At 39.3% G+C, this 18,088-nt stretch overlaps 1 protein-coding gene across 2 annotated transcripts in view; it reads left to right on the plus strand.

Moving 5' to 3' along the window:
* Positions 1-18,088, plus strand: part of PLEKHA7 (pleckstrin homology domain containing A7) — a 306,972-nt gene that overhangs the window by 178,898 nt on the left and 109,986 nt on the right. For both annotated transcript variants that reach the window (XM_026651359.1, XM_026651360.1), the window contains 2 exons: positions 13,225-13,336; positions 16,789-16,893. In XM_026651359.1, coding sequence (XP_026507144.1) covers positions 13,225-13,336; positions 16,789-16,893 — 217 coding nt within the window. The remainder of the gene's footprint in view (positions 1-13,224; positions 13,337-16,788; positions 16,894-18,088) is intronic.

An 18,088-nucleotide genomic window follows, 5' to 3' on the forward strand; every position in this document is an offset into this window, starting at 1 on the left:
AGAACTTGCAGTTACAGGTGAATAACTTCCATTTTTTAGAGACAGAAAAAATTAAGTGATATCCTCCCAAGTTTACTACTGCTAGAACCAGTACTATGCCTCTAGAATTGGAATTAACTTTCTTGAGTGTGCTGAATCTACCTTAGAAGGTAAAACAAATGCCAAATATACAGTACCAGCCTTAAAGGAATATGGTATAATAGTATAGTGAGAACTATAATAGGTGAAGTTACTAAACAGTTTCCATTCTAATCTTCTATCTTCAGATACTCCTGACTTTTTGGAATATTGGGCTAATATTTTTTCATGCTTGACCTCTGCTTGAAAATGAATTCTTAAGGAAAATTTGAGCAAAATTTGTATTTTTTTTTATATCAGCAGGACCGAAAAATATGTTTTTCATTGAAAAAATTTAGCTGCATAATTTTTAGACACAGCAACAGGAAAACGGGCTTAAGTTTGAAACTTCATTTTGAAACCCTGATGAGATTTAGAAAACAGGCTGAGTCTAAAGGAAATCAGTTTGCTACTTTTAAGTTAGTTCATGTTTAATATCAGCAAGTCCTTAAATCAGTTCAAACTGGTTCAAAGTTAGGTCAGTTCTGTCTCCTAGACTGAGATGACCTTAATAGTTAGTTCTGAAAATGGAGAGTCATTACCAGATTCCTTCTGCTTAACTTATGTCTTCCTATTCTCAAGCAAAATACCTAGCCCCTTTGCTGTTCTCCTAAATTGTGGTTTTTGGAATGTTCTTTGCAGTTTCTGATCTAAGGCCTTATACCAGCTTAAATCAATCTAAAGCCTTAGATTGCCTTCAGATACTTATGGTTATCTTACATTGTTGCAACCTGTTTGATAGTCTTAAGACTTTTGCATTATGGTAGCATGGCCAGTGTGCCATTGTACTGGGTGTTGTACAAACATATGACGTTCAGAGCTTGAAATCTAAGTATAAGACAGTATACCACAATTAGATAAAACAGATGGAGGGAAGCACAAGCACAATACTGGTCAGGATCAAAAATCAAAAATGGGAGTCACAGCAAGCTAACTGCCTAACCGTTGACAAGGTTTTTTTGTAAGCATCATGACAGAGAAGTTTTAAGGAGGGATTCAAAGGAGCATATTGAGATAGCATAATGAGGAAGCATGGGCGGGAACATGAAGGTGCTTATGGGAAGACTTTTTTAAATGAGCAATCAAGATTGGCATAATTTGCAGAATAGAGGTGGTAGTGACTTCTCTATACTTTATTAGAAATCACAGGAAGAGTGGAAATGTGACACTTATCACCCCTGTATTCACACCTTATACACTATTGTAATAATCTGTGTATAAAATATGCCTTGAGGTATCATTTGAAAAATAACAACTCATTGACCATTAATATACTTATTAAGAGCTATGGATATATGATAGAATTATGACTAAAGTGTGTTTAAACCAGGCATGGAATGCTGGTTGGAAAAACAGGCCTGCATCAGACAAAGGAATGTGTTTTACCCACATAGGAGTTACTGCCAAAGTACTTTGAAAGACAATGAGAACATATTTACATATTGCATAAATAGACTAGGGCTGTCAAGCGATTAAAAAAATTAATTGCGATTAATCGCACTGTTAAAGAATAATGGAATACCATTTATTTAAATATTTTTAGATGTTTTCTACATTTTCAAATATATTGAATACAAAGTGTACAATGTTCAATTTATATTGTTTTTGATTACAAATATTTGCACAGTAAAAAACAAAAGAAATAGTATTTTTCAATTCACCTAATATGAATAATGTTGTGCAATCTCTTTATTATGAAAGTTGAACTTACAAATGTAGAATTATGTACAAAAAAACTGCATTCAAAAATAAAACAGTGTAAAACTTTAGAGCCTACAAGTCCACTCAGTCCTACTTCTTGGTCAGTCAATCGCTCAGACAAACAAGTTTGTTTATATTTGCAGGAGATGCTGCTGCCCGCTTCTTATTTACAATGTCACCTGAAAGGGACAACGGGTGTTTGCATGGCACTGTTTTTGCTGGCATTGCAAGATATTTATGTGCCAGATGCGCTAAAGATTCATATGTCCCTTCATGCTTCAACCACCCTTCCAGAGGACATGCGTCCATGCCGATAATGGGTTCTGCTCGATAACGATCCAAAGCAATGCAGAACGACACGTATTTATTTTCATTATCTGAGTCAGATGCTACTCCATAGAATTCCTCTCCTTCCCTCCATACAAACTTCCTACTATTTGGGGAATTGATTCTTCTCACCAATTGATTCTTCAACAGGAGGCAAACTCTCTGCTACATCAGAGAGCAATAGAGAGCATCCCCCTTCCCACCCCCCACAGTACCAAGGGAGAGAGTTCTATTCCCCTTAATTCCTAATCTCCAGAAAGGGCGGGGAATGGAGACCCATTCTGGAACTTTGGCAGCTCAACATCTGCATCAGAAAGCTGAAATTCAGGATGCTTACACTGGCATCTGTAATCCCCTCCCTTCAGGAGGTAGTGTGATACGCAATTCTCTACATGAAAGACACATATTGTCATGTGGACATTAACACAGGAAGTTCCTGGTCTCTAGGGTTGGCCTGGGTTGGCATTATCAATTCTATGTCCTTCTCTTTGGGCTTGCGACGGTGTTCAACATGTTCACAAATGTGTTCTTAGTGGTGGTGGCCCAGATCAGGTATGGGAACACCATAAACCCCTGGCATCTGGACAACTGACTCCTTGTAGGACAGTCTCGCCAAGAAGTTTTATCAGAGATACAGTCCCTTTGAAGCCTTCTCACCACGTTAGGGGTCTGAATAAACGAAGACAAGTCCATTTTTGTCACCCACACAGACAATCCATTTTATAGGGACGTGGCTCGATTCCACCTCTGCACAAGCTTTTAGGGTGACCATATCACCACACTAAAATATCGGGACACATCTTCTTCTAGATTTAAATTAAAATATTTATCTGAAATGGAATATCAGCATTTTGATGGAATTTCAGCTAAATACCTATTTGAATCAGAATTTCAGTACAGCTCTAGTGTGAACTGTTCTGCTCCGAGCGTAGCTGGGAAAAAAGATTCCGTAGAAGTGACGCTTGCTGTATAAATACTTGTTTTTCACAGTATTCCCAGTACAATCCCAGGAATAAAACTCTGAAATTACATTTTCTGTATGGAGTTCATCTCTGAAACTGAGCATTGTGCTATTCAAGTTGGACCTTTTAAAAATATGAACTTTGTCCTAAATATATTTAAGTACTACCTAAGACAAAAGTACAAGCAACCTAAAAGTTCTTACTTTACTTCACCTCGAAGATCCTTTTTATATATTTGCATAGTAAGTATGGCTAAAGTTCATGAAAACACTCCTTTTAAATGCATGAATTTAAAATCAGGACTAAAAATTTATATTATGTAAAGCAGACTAGATCCAAAAAAAAGTTTTTTTTTGTTTTAAAACTGCTTTTATGGTGAAGCAGTATATTCACCAAGAGCAAATATTCATAATTGTTTAAATATTTCACTTTATATTGCACTGATTTTCAAAAAGTTATTTTTACATGCATACTAATAAGAAGCAGGTGTTTTAACAGCTGCATGTTTGAAACTGAATCTGTTGTGAACTACTGATATTTGTGTTAGATGTTTTTAAAAGTTTCCACTGTGTATGGGCTAGTAGTACAATTGCATATGAAATCATGATAATTTGAGGTATGGAATACTTCAATACAAAATACAAGCACGTTTTTTGTGTTTTAATTAATCAAGCCTGAGTTTTATCGTGCCTGTTTGCTTGTATTCTGTGTAACTGCAGTTGATCAAGCCAGTACACCACCCCTTGAGTGATAGCCTTGTGCTTGTTTCATCCATTGTATTTGGTTACTATGGCAGCAAAAAATGGTGAATAAAACCCCCACCAAAACACCTGGGATATAGAAACATAAACTTAGGCTATTTAGTTTTCTGCCTAAAAGAGTAGAAGGTTTAATTAAATTAAAAGGTAGACAGATTAATTTGAAGCTGTTTTGATTCAGTAACAGAAGGTTGTTTGTGGCTTTTATTTATACAGGTTTTTTTCTGTGGGTTAAATATTTGTATCTCTTTTAGGAAAACTGAATTAGCCATCTCATAGACATTAAACATTCCGGTTGCTGGTGAAAATGCTGCAGTATCGGATTTTGTTGTTTTGTAAAAACAAGTGAGGTTTGCCAAGAAATTCTTTGTAATCAATTAAATGTGCTCTCCATATAGATAGGAATGCAGTCTAAGTATGATGGGGAATGGCATAGTGAGTCAGGAGGTACTGTACCAAACGGCCTGCTTTCACAGGCTTTATATTGATTCACACAGGTCCAGAATGCCAACTGCAGCAAATGGCAGTTTTCCAAAAATGTGTGCCAAGTAAGGTGTAATCGTTTGGATTAGCTAACCTTCTCCTGAGTATGTGCCTGTGTGTGTGCTTGTATGATGGGAGAGAAAGAGAACTGAAAAAGTAAGTTGAATAACATGGCACTGTTACGGCAGCGCAGCTGTTGTTGAATAATAGATATCATTAAACTCCAGTATAGGTGCATTTGAACTGATGATGTTGAATATGGATTATGGCTTTCTTTACTTATTTGTAAAAGTAACTTTGTTTTTAACTCTGTCAACGTTAATATGCTTGAGTGTTCCAGACAGTAAAATGGGATTGTCTCTACATATATTTCCTTTTTATTTAAAATAGTAACTGGCTAAGGATGTCCTCTTTGTTAATTGACAATTAAGAGACTTGCATTTGAGTGTTGTTTGTGGAATTGGGTTATGTTCTGGATTGATTTGGTTTTGATGAGCATGTAAATTCATCCTTGAAATGCCAGGTAGAAACTGATATGATTAATCCTTTCTTTTCGGTTGTTCTCATTAGCCCTTATATAGTTGCAGGTAGTTTGGATCAACACATGGGTGGCTCACAAGCCATTATTTTAGCTGGAGAGTTATACATTTGTTTAATATTAATCAACTGGCTATTTTTCAGAAAAGTTTCCAACAGGGACATGGAAAAATAGGTCTTAATTATTTTAAAGGAATTACTACACTGACATAGGTACAGATTAAATATACCCTTTCTCTTTTATTCTCTCATGTTGTATTGGATTGACACCACATCCTGCTATTTTTTAATAACTACCTAGGATGTCTTAACAGGTGTCTTACTAATCTATTAGAATTCTTTGAAGGGGTCAACAAACATGTGGACAAGGGGGATCCAGTGGACATAGTGTACTTAGATTTCCAGAAAGCCTTTGACAAGGTCCCTCACCAAAGGCTCTTATGTAAATTAAGCTGCCATGGGATAAAGGGGAAGGTCCTTTCATGGACTGAGAACTGGTTAAAAGACAGGGAACAAAGGGTAGGAATTAATGGTAAATTCTCAGAATGGAGAGGGGTAACTAGTGGTGTTCCCCAAGGGTCAGTCCTCGGACCGATCCTATTCAACTTATTCATAAATGACCTGGAGAAAGGGGTAAACAGTGGGGTGGCAAAGTTTGGAGATGATACTAAACTGCTAAAGATAGTTAAGACCAAAGCAGACTGTGAAGAACCTCAAAAAGATCTCACAAAACTAAGTGATTGGGCAACAAAATGGCAAATGAAATTTAATGTGGATAAATGTAAAGTAATGCACATTGGAAAAAATAACCCCAACTATACATACAATATGATGGGGGCTAATTTAGCTACAAGAAGTCAGGAAAAAGATCTTGGGGTCATCGTGGATAGTTCTCTGAAAATGTCCACGCAGTGTGCAGAGGCGGTCAAAAAAGCAAACAGGATGTTAGGAATCATTAAAAAGGGGATAGAGAATAAGACTGAGAATATATTATTGCCCTTATATAAATCGATGGTACGCCCTCATCTCGAATACTGCGTACAGGTGTGGTCTCCTCATCTCAAAAAAGATATACTGGCACTAGAAAAGGTTCAGAAAAGGGCAACTAAAATGATTAAGGGTTTGGAACGGGTCCCATATGAGGAGAGATTAAAGAGGCTAGGACTCTTCAGCTTGGAAAAGAGGAGACTAAGGGGGGATATGATAGAGGTATATAAAATCATGAGTGTTGTGGAGAAAGTGGATAAGGAAAAGTTATTTACTTATTCCCATAATACAAAAACTAGGGGTCATCAAATGAAATTAATAGGCAGCAGGTTTAAAACAAATAAAAGGAAGTTCTTCTTCACGCAGTGCACAGTCAACTTGTGGAACTCCTTACCTGAGGAGGTTGTGAAGGCTAGGACTATAACAGAGTTTAAAAGAGAACTGGATAAATTCATGGTGGTTAAGTCCATTAATGGCTATTAGCCAGGACGGGTAAGGAATGGTGTCCCTAGCCTCTGTCTGTCAGAGGGTGGAGATGGATGGCAGGAGAGAGATCAGTTGATCATTGCCTGTTAGGTTCACTCCCTCTGGGGCACCTGGCATTGGCCACTGTCGGTAGACAGGATACTGGGCTAGATGGACCTTTGGTCTGACCCGGTACGGCCTTTCTTATGTTCTTATGTTCTTAACAGGTTTATGAATCATTGCCATGTAAACATTGGAAATAAAATGTTAATCATTCCAACACTGAGCTTTTCATTTTGTTTAGAGAGAGATTATGTGGTAATATAAACATCAAATGTCTCAATTTAGCAAGGTGTTACCGTATTGCACAGTAAGCCTCTTTATACAATGCAGGAAGTGTAGTTTCCGGTAATTTGATTAAATTGAGTGAAACTACTGACTTGACTCAGATTTATCAAATCAAGCATGTCTATTAAATGTCAGTATTAAAAGAAAGTTTGACAGGTGTGCAGTGGTTTTTTTTGGTCAGGCAAATGTACTTCGAGCTAAATCTTCAAAAGGACTTAGGTTCCTAAGTCCAACGTTTTGGTACCACTGGGATCCTCTGACCCCCCACTCAGCTTCTGCCTAATTTTGTAGGCACCTACATTTCTGCTATTTAATGTTCTCATGGCATGTAAGTTTCTCACTGCTGTCTAATCCTAGGCACCTAGAAGCCTATCTCCCACCTAAACCCCATTAGCGTCCTTAGATGAGGCATTGTAGGACCTGATCTGGTAGGCATTCTCCAAAGCACATCTAAACTCACAAGTAGGTGATGGTAGGGGTGCCTGCCTTAAACATTTAGCTCAGTGAATGTGGGGAGACCCCAGTTCAATTCCACATTTTGTCTGATGTGGAGAAGAGTCTCCCACTTCTCAGGAAAGTAGCCTAACTACTGAGCCATGGGATATATATGGACTATGGGTAAGGGTATCTCAGTCTCTCTTGTTGGAGTTGTTCCACTGTGGTTAGCCTAGTGGTTAAAGCACTCACCTAAGAATTGGGAGACCTAAGTTCAAATCATTTCTGAAGATTAGGCAGACGGGGGGAATTGAACCTGCATCTGCCACATCAACGGTTTGTGTTCTAAGCTGAGCTAAAAGTTTATAAGGGAAGAGAAGGCAAAAGAAACCAGCTTAGACTTTTTCTTGGGATTTCACAGTACAGTCAGGGAACTGCAGCCTGAAAGCAAACCTGTCAGAAAGGAGAAAGATGCATGTCTGCACCCAAGACAGTCGATGGCTGGGGTGCTGGAGCCAAGAATGGGGACCCTTGCTGGCCCATAGAGTGGGACTACAGGTACAATTACCCTGTATTGTGACACATAATGCCTAATCTAAAGGTATTGTTACCATGGGAGAATGGTCCAGTTAGTTTTGATTTTTAAATAAGTTTGTGTGTGTGTGTGTGTGTGTGTGTGTGTGAGAGAGAGAGAGAGAGAGAGAGAGAGAGAGAGCATGAGCATGCACAGCTGGCCAACCATTATGGGCGGCGGGTATCATAGGCTAGGGAAGGCTGTGCCTTCCCAAACAGCAAGGCGTGGTCCCACCCATACTCCACCCCCAGGCCTCCTCCTGCTTCCTGCTCTGGCCCACTCTTCCCAGATCCCCTGTGCAGTGGCTCGGGCTGGTGCTGGGAACCGCTCTCCCAGCGCTCTGGGGCTGCGCGGTGTGTCTGGCTGGGGCCGCTCTGCCTGCCCTCCTGGCACTCCAGGGCTGGGGCTGCACTGCCTGCCTGCTCGGTGCTCTGGGGCTGAGCTGCACTGCCTGGCCACCCGGCACTCTGGGGCAAGGTATCGGCCGGAAGGGATGGAGCTGGGGGCTAGCCTCTCCCAGCCAGCAGTCCACGTGCTGCCCATGCCAACCATATGTATTCCATGGCTTTCCCAGTCTTTAAAACTTCCTAATTTGTGATTTGGGTTAAATTTTGGATTTTTTTAAAGCCCCAAACTGTCATAAAAAAACCAAGAGATTAATTTCTTCAAGGCCCAGCCAATTTCCTGAGAAATGCCCACTCTCTTTGTAAATCTTGTATTTTATTTTTAGTGGCCATCTTGGTGCTCTTAAATCTGGTGCTTTAAATTATTTTGGATGAACATGTGATGAAATGCAGGATACCTTAACATCTTTACTGGAAATAGTCTGGAATCTCCTGCTAGGTACAAGGACTAGAAAAATGAGAGTGAGGAGTATGGAGAAGGACATGTTCAAATTAAGCCTAAAAAAAGATTCAGAGGTACGAAAAGGTCAACTGAGGTCTGCAATCTCCACGTCCTGTAAAATGTACCTTAGAAAGAGGAGAATAGGGAATCTAATGAGAAGCAGAAAGTAAAGGTTAATGGTTCACAAGAGGGTAAAGCAAAATTGTATATATAGAACATCTCAAAACTCCCTGCTAAAACTGGACACTAAAGCTGACAAAATACTGAAAAAAGGGTATCTGCAAGGCAAGCAGAACAGACTGGGAGATCAAGCTGTCAGGCATACAAGACAGGCAGAGGTTGTAAAGGCTGCATGAAGCTTAAAGAGATTATTTTAAGGGCTCTAAAATCCTCTTCTTCCCAAACCTGACCCTACTTACAAAGGCTAGAAGGAAAGGCTTGATGTCAGGCATTTGAAACAGAGGGAATCAATGTTGCACTGTTATTTCCTCCAAGCTTAATTTAAATTACATGTTCAGAAATAGTCTCTCTCTTTTGGGACTTCAAATCAACCGAGAAACTGTTGGACAGGTAATCATTCAGGATGGAATAACTGGTGTAATTTAGGAAGAGCTGATGGTGGCTGACCTCTTGTCTTGAATGAACACCTTGTGGCAGACTGCTCTGATGGCAAACTGTTTTCCTCTGATTGTTTTGCTGTTTTGTATGAGTGATAATGCTCAAAATGCTACTGTTCCCTGTTGTACTTAATATTTGACTGAATATCTCTGGCAGCAATGTTTAGGGTGGGTAATTTGCCAAAGTTTTTATGTAAATTTTAATGCATGCATTTTAAGATTAGAGTGGGAGAAATTCATAGATTGTCATTAACCTGTTTGCACTGTTAATCATTTTTGTTGTAACTGTGGGTGTGTTAACAAAGCAACTAGACACCCGTGGCTGGCCTGTGCCAGCTGACTTGGGCTTTGGCTGTGGGTCTGTTTCATTTCTGTGTAGACTTCCGGGCTTGGTCTGGAGCCTTCCTCTGTGACCCTGCAAGGTGGGAGGGTCCCAGAGCTCAGGCTACAGCCCAAGTCCAGAAGTCTACACAACAATGAAACAGCCCCGCAGCCCAAGCCCTGCAAGCCCAAGTCGGTTGGCATGGACATCTAGTTGCTGTGTAGACATACCCTTAATTGCCACTTGTCTAACAAGTTACCTTCATTATAGTTGAGCAAACTGCATTGTATTTTAATGTTTCAGACAGTACCACGTGGGCTCTTTAAATCCTTGGAACAAGAATGGTCTTGTCTTTAAATCACAGTTCTGAGAGCCAGAGCTGGGAATTGAAGCTGGCTGCAAAAGGGGAATCCCTCTGTGAACATGTTCATGTTTTTGGGAAAAGTATTGCCCTGTAGAGGGACAAATGTCAAAAATCTGAAATTTTTCATAGAAAGGGCTTTAAAAAAGGGGGGAGGAGGGGAGAGAAGGAAACAGATTTTTTCAGCTTCCTAGTGCCCTCAGGGAAGGCTCTTGTCAGTTTAACTTGTGAAACTGTCAATAGTCTTCCAGCCTGGCTGCCAGAGAGGCAGAGTGCTCTGTGCCTCAGGTTCCTCATCTTGAAATAGAGAGAATTCTTATTTCATCAGTGGCGGCATTGGTGCTCTGAGGTGAAATTAATTAATGCTTCTATAGTGTATGAGATCCTCTTTGGTTCGAAGGGGCTATGTAAGTGTAAAATATACAACAGTATTAGGAATATTGTTATTACGGCTGCCACCACTACTACCACCGGATAGCTTCCTCGCCCGGTATGCTTTTACCAATACCAATGTGCTAAGTACACCTCTACCCTGATATAACGCGACCCGATATAACACTAGTTCGGATTTAACGCGGTAAAGCAGCACTCCGGGGGGGCGGGGCTGCGCACTCTGGCGAATCAAAGCAAGTTCGATATAACGCGGTTTCACCTATAACACAGTAAGATTTTTTGGCTCCCGAGGACAGCGTTATATCGGGGTAGAGGTGTATAGACAGACAAAAAGTTAGCTCTTTTTGTTTAAAATATTTTTCGCCTGTATATTACTAAATAAATGCAGAAGATTGTATGTTCTGGTAGTTTTGTGAATAGTTGAGGTCTGCTGCTTGAGAATTTATCGCATATGGTCTGTTACTACATTAAAAAAAATCTTGTTTTTTTTTTTAAAGTATATTTCATTTAACTTTACTATGTTAACAAACAAATTCTGTCTTGATCCTGGAACAAGATAATTGACTTCTTGCATCAATACAATTATTTTTTTACTGTTGGCAATCCTCTTGTCCTCCAGTGACCTAGTCTTACTAATCCCACCTTCCTTCAAACCAAATAATAATTCTTTATTGCTTCCTGTTTGATGTCACCTCCCTCCCTCTGTCCATCTTTCCATCTGAACAATCAACTCTCCTGTGGCATAAACAACAGACCTAGCAAAAAAGTTTTGGACTTTAATTAGCGTACCAGACCTAGCAAAAAAGTTTAAATGACACTGACATATCAATCTCTTCTTTTCCCACTCACCTACATCTGTATAACTAATATACTACAGGGCATAAATATGTAAAAAGCACAAAACCATTTAAACAAAATTGATACAGACCCAGAAACTCAACTGAGGAAAGTTGATGTATAACTAGAACAGAATGAGTTTAAAACAAATCTGTAAGATCATAAGAGTAGTTAATAAAATTACCATGTTTTTATTTGATGATAACCAGTTAGCAAAAAAATCCTAATTTTTTAAAATATTCCATATGACAATTTAAAACTAAAAACACTTTGTTCTGAAGACTTGTTTAAATCTGTTCAGAATATCAGTTAAGCAGAATTCTGAAATTTTCCAACATAGAAAACTAAGCAGAAATGTTAAGATTGTCCCTTTTGTGTTTTTTCAGGTCACTTTACAAGAGAAAATTACAATATGGCATAACTTTCTCCTCTTTTGTTCTACAGAAAGATTAGGGCAACTGAGAGAGACAAAGGAATGTAGAAATTTTTAATGCTTCTCTTCATTTAAGAGAAACCTTTGACTAAGGTTAAAAGTGCCTAAGTCACTTTTGAAAATGGGGGTTAAGCTTTAGCTCTCTGTGCATCACTTTCCTATCGCTGTTCCTTTACCTATTTAGATTGTAAACTCCTCAGAGCAGGGGCTGTCTTGTGTTTGTACAGTGCCTTGTGCAATGGGGCTTTGATCTTGCTTGTGGTCTCTAGCCGCTACCATAATACAAAAAATAATAATATTTTTTCTTCATTGCAAAATTATTACATAATATGATCCTGGCCACTGTTTATTTTACAGGCTTACTCCATCCAAGGGCTGGAGTAGCTGTAACATAGACCTTAAAGGTGTAACCTTAGTGCATACATTAATATGAATATTCTCTTGCTTGCACCAGCTAGAAGAGATGTTCTATATTATCTCTGGCTGCTCAGCCTCATGTTCATGCTTTTGTCAGGCTAAATGCTTGTTGTCAAAGTTGGTATTTTGGCTAGATCACAGGTACCAAGTTAAGATGAATTTAAACGGGAAAGACAATGTTGCATTTAGCTGATTAGTGGCAATAGAGTACAACCGCAGCTTAGTTAAATGGATGACACAACAAGCTTGGCATTTTCCTGAAAAAGAAATGCACCCAGCCAAAGGTATATTGTGAATGCTGTTGGAATAAAAGAATGTGTGAAGATTTTTTTCACGCCACAAGCAAAGGCAGACATATTTGTGCATTTGAAATATCTTACTTTTTTTTACTGAAGGTAAAGCTAGAAAATAGATCATTTGGCTTCTACACACAGAGTAAACCATTGGACCAAATCGAATAGAAGTAGTTGAGTGTGCTCGTCTTGGCTTGGTATATGGCTGCTGTGCAGAGTAAGAAGTGTACATTTCTTATGAGGAATAGGTTTGGTGATCTCGGCTCTTTGAGCTGTGGTCAAGTGAAAAATTATATCTGTAAGGAGTTCCTCCTCTAGGGTGTTGGCTTTTTGTTTTGTCCTTAAGGGACATGTCCATTTCATTCAATGATACGTTATAAATATTAGCCATCTTCTCTCTCTGGGTAATGCGGAGGATCTGACCCTTAATTTTATTAATCAGATTGGATGATTCTGTGTGGGCACAGGGCTCTGCCCTTGTGAAACAACTTGCAGCGTCGGGGCCTATGAAAGCATAACACTTAGACTTTCAGCTTCTGAATGAAATACAGGCGGTATGACAATCAAGTCTGAAACAATGTTTTGCTGAGAAAATTCCACAGAATTTTAATATGCACCCTTTGAGGATAGCTTTTAATTTTCCAGACTAAAATAATATATTTTTCAAATATTTTGCTGATATTTTTCCTTCAACTTATCTGTTACTACCTGTGGTTAACTATATATGGTTAATGGTTAGCTAATTATTATCTATGTATATTTCAGCTCCTTTTTACAGACATTAGAAAAATGTTACAATGTGTGGAATAGTGTATCATACTACTGTTACTTTTTTTGTTACCAATAAAGAATTATGAACCACTAAATACCATTGGCAATATCTTCTTAGAAAAGACCTAGTACCAAAATGATGGGTGTTCCAATTGATCCTTTAAGTGTGTATATATAAAAAAGCAAAATCTGATTGTTTTAAATAATGTGTTTTAAAAATACTTTTTCTTTCTTTTCTAGGCAGAATTCACACATGTCCAAGCAACAAGTAAACCAAAGACCCTCAAGCATGGTCAGTGAAACATCCACTGCAGTAACTACATCCACTGTAGATACAAAACCTGGCTCCAAGGTAAGACAAAAGTCATATAATTTGGTCTGGTGGTAAAACCCTGGATCCCTTGAAGTCAAGGGGAATTTTGTTACTGAATTCAGTGAAGTGAGGATTTCACACTGGAAGTCTAATAATGGTTTTCCAGGGAATGACGATATTAAAATATCTTCCACCCATGCAAAATTGGGGAAAAAAACAAGAATAACTAAATAAGCTTTGGACAGCTCAGAAGCCCCCAAGTAGATGACAATTTTAGGTGAGTATTTGAAAGTTATTGATGAGATGAAATGCAGAGTTTGAGAGGTTCCTAAGGAGTGGAAGTAGGTGTAAGTAATACTGGTATTCCCACAGGTCATATGATTGTCCAAAGCACTTCAAAATCACCTGCAAAATAGTGGAAATTTTAACTTGGTCTTCCACTTAATTTCCCTTTAGTTCTCATCACTTCCTCTTCCTTTTTCTTAGGCACTTCTCCACTTTAGCCTCGTGTATCATTATTGCTTGCACCACTACTATATTTGGAATATTTAGATTACAAAAATAGAAAAAATCAACAAGCAGAACTGGTACAGAATATGGCAAAAATGGTCATCTTTCTGAGGGCACAAAATATACCTGTGCTTTACTTTAGTAAACCCAAACTTACTTTAGTTGCATCTCCAAGACTACAGTAAATTAAAAAATAGAAGATGAGGGGAAGGGGGAAATGACTATAAGGAAGCAAAAATAATAGGAGAGCTAGCTAAGAAATATAAATGAAGCCTTAAATTTGTCTGTGGCCTTTTCACTTCTCAAACCTTCTTCATTGGGAAGGTGTAAAATCCGTTAAGTATCTAAGTCAGTGATACTCATACCTCAGTGGTTCAGGACCAAAATTAGCTATCAACATTACCCAAAAGAGCCACAATATTGTGAATTCATTGTTTCATTTACACACTAAAGAGCCACTTGTGGCTCACAAATCTCAGTCTGAGTATCGCTGATCTAAGTAAAAGAAGAAAGGGTTTCACCAAATTGTAAAGAATGTTTACTGAGTTAACCTCTTTGTTATTGTGGCATCAGCTGAAAACTTGAGTTCTGTTGTATTATTTTTCTTGGCTGATTACTGGGGAGAAGTAAGTCATTTAATGAAAAACTCAAAAACACTTTTTAGATCCAGAGTGTAATAATGCAATTACAGGTTACTAGACCAATGCACATGTTGTTATATGGCAGTCATTAGTATTACATTTAAAGCCAAACGTGTTAACAATAAAAGTATACTAATAGATGGATTTTTCATCTTAAAATAGTAAGCTTAAATGTCCACGTGAGGTACATGGTAAATTCTTTCAGTCACAGTTGTGAATACTTACATGTTTATATTTATTTTATTAACTTCCTTATGACGATTTTTTTAAATGCCATTTAATTTTTAAAATTTTGCTTTTGTTGATTATGGTAGAGACAATTAGTGACACTGCCAAAATTGACAGACTTAACAGTTTACCACCTAATGTAAGTAACTTTGGTGTGTAGAACTCTGTTGTAAGGTAGGAAGGAGACTTTTCTCACCCCCTTCTCCAATTTACCAGTAACTGATGTCCAACATCACCTTACAACATCCTTCAGTCTTTCTCTTTGCCCCATGAGGAACTCTACTGCAGTTCTGTCCGCATCCTAGAGATGAGATGAGCCTGTGTGCTCTTGGCAGCCTACCAGGTGCAGCATTTCCCCTGATGCAGCAGCATGGGCTCTGGTACAGAGCTGGGCGAACTGGTTGGGTAGAATCTCTTCTGCTTCTCGTCCTCCTCCAGTAAGATTTACTGAGGTCCTCTTTACTCTAAGTTCTTTTTACCTCACCTTTGCTTTGCCCCACAGAGATTCTTACTTATCATCGGGATCTTCTCCCTTGTGGAACCTTTTGCTTCCAATAATCTACTTGTCTTCAGGAGGAGGGGGGAAAACATGACATACAAGGTCTTAATGGAAGCTCAGATCCACTCTTACTCAGAGCTAGACTTAATTATTCCATGCATCCCTAGCAGTTCAATCATTTCTGCTCCTTCACAGACTCAGAAGTGGACATTTTTGGCTATCTCTCAAACAAACAAAGATTGTCTTCCCCCTTCCCAAGGATCACTTGGGCAGTATTGAGCAGCAGTGAGAATCTCTGGACAAACATTAGGGCATTCCAAATTCATGTAAAGATAAGACACTAAGTATCATATTATACCGTCAGAAGAACATAAGAATGGCTATACTGGATCAGAGCAATGGTCCATCTAGTCCAGTATCCTGTCTTCCAATGGTGACCGGTGCCAGGTGCTTCAGAGGGAATGAACAGAACAAGGCAATTATTGAGTGATCCATTCCCTGTCATCCAGCCCCAGCTTCTGGCAATCAGAGGTTTAGGGACACCCAGAGCATGGGGTTACATACCTAACCATCTTGGCTAATAGACGTTGATGGACCAGTCCTCCATGAACTTATCTAATTCTTTTTTGAACCCAGTTATATTTTTGGCCTTCACATCCCCTAGCAATTTAATTCTTCAGGTTGACTCTGTTGTGTTGTATGAAGAAGTATTTCCTTATGTTTGCAGGGAACATACAACATAACCTGTCAAACATAACTTGCTGTCTACTAATTTCATTGGGTGACCCCTGTTTCATGTGTTGTGAAGGGGTAAATAACAGTTCCTTATTCACTTTCTCCACACCATTCATGATATTATAAACCTCTATCATATCCCCCCTTAGTCGTCTCTTTTCTATGCTGAACAGTTCCAGTCTTTTTTAATCTCTCCTCACATGGAAGCTGTTCCATACCCCTAATAGTTTTGTTGCCCTTCTGTAGTTTTTTCCAATTCAAATGTATCTTTTTTTTTTTTTTAGATGGGGGTGATCAGAACTGCACAGTGTTCAAGGCACAAGGCATACCATGGATTTATGGCATTATGATATTTTCTGTTTTATCTATCCCTTTCCTAATGGTTCCTAACATTGTTAGGATTATTGACTGCCACTGCACATTGAGCAGATGTTTTCAGAAAACTGTCCACAATGACTCCCAAGATCTTTCTTGAGTGGTAACAGCTAATTTAGACCCCACTGCTTTGCATATATCATTGGGATTATGTTTTCCAATGTGTATTACTTTGCATTTATCAACACTGAATTTCATCTGCCATTTTGTTGCCCAGTCGCCCCGTTTTTAAGTTGGAAAAGTTGGACACCCACACTGTTATGATTCAGATGAAATTGGAACAGCATTTGGTACTGATATGTTGATGATAATGGGAAGCTGACTTTCCTCAACTACTTACTTACTTAAATACTATTGCCAATACATATGTGCCTTTGAAGAGTGCTAGAACTATTTCATTACTGTGTAAAAAAAATATGAAACGATGCCTCTGTTATTTGTAGTCTGACTGATGTGACTCTAGTACAGTATGTTTAGTACTATTGTAACGTGCTTCTTTTCAGGTTTTAAAATCTGGCAATAAAGTTCACAGCTTTGGAAAGAGGGACCAGTCTATCAAGAGGAACCCTAATGTTCCTGTTGTGGTGAGAGGCTGGCTACACAAACAGGTGTGTGAGAGATTATATATTTCTCTCTTTGTATTGCGGAATGTACAACAGAATATATCAGATAGCTATGAAAGCTTTTTAGATAACAGTAAAAGAATTGAAGGGCCTGAATTTCAATTTTGTGGAACACATGAAGCTCCCATTGACTTCAATAGAGAGTTCGCTTGCTCAGCACCGCTAAAAGTCAGGCACTTAAGTTTTCAATAGAGGTTTGATTTGAACATGGAAAAAATGAGAGAAATGCTATAGTATGATTTAAGTGTGGAAGCCACAACTTTATTTTAAACTGCTACCTAACTCTGGTAACCACTGCACACTACCTGGCAGGGTTATTCCAGTGTGGATCTCAACTGGCACCGATGACCCTACTGTGTCTAAATCTGAGTGTGATTATAAAGGCCTGCCAGTGGATTCTGACTCAAAGCCAGAGTCCTGACTCCTTCCCATCCTCCACTGTAGAGGTAGGAGGGATAAGATAAAGGGAGCCACAAGCTGAGCGAGAGAGGCCAGCCCTCTCATCATGTATTACCATACCAGGACTATTGCCTGAGCAGCCCACTCTAGGTTACAGGGACTTTAGTCAGATCCTTTTTAACCCACCAATCACACTGGAATCTGCCAGCGTTGCAGCAGTTGTAACCTAAATGCCCCAGAACAAGACCTCCTGGATGTCATAGTAAGTGAAAAAAATCCACACAGCAGTTTGCCAGTTTTGCCATATGAACAAATTCCCTTCCATATCCTACACTGCTGATCGGCCTAGCCCCCACCATCACTGGAGATCTATCAGTTAGATTAAAAGGCGGCGAGGATGGGAGCCCTTGATGGCTAACCTCTCTAGGTAATAAACTGTATCAACCCACATTCCTCACATTCCACTACCAGCAAAGGGGAGCTAGTATCCTGGCCCCGGTAGCACCCCAATGCCCAGTGGCAGCTGCAGTGGGTGAGGCAGGCCCCAATAGTCCAGATCATAAAGGCCTTTTCCTTTTGTTCCAGTATGGAACTGACAGTTCTTCTTCGAGTGCTTGCTCATATCCATTCCAGTTAGGTGTGTGCGCGCCGCGTGCACGATCGTCGGAAGATTTTTACCCTAGCAACACCCGGTGGGTCGGCTGTGGAGCCCCCTAGAGTGGCGCCGTTATGGCGCTGGATATATACCCCAGCCGACCCAGCGCCCCCTCAGTTCCTTCTT

Source organism: Terrapene carolina, unplaced genomic scaffold (genome assembly GCF_002925995.2).
Source record: "Terrapene carolina triunguis isolate 2854851 unplaced genomic scaffold, T_m_triunguis-2.0 Scaffold96, whole genome shotgun sequence".
Classification (NCBI taxonomy): Eukaryota; Metazoa; Chordata; order Testudines; family Emydidae; genus Terrapene; species Terrapene triunguis.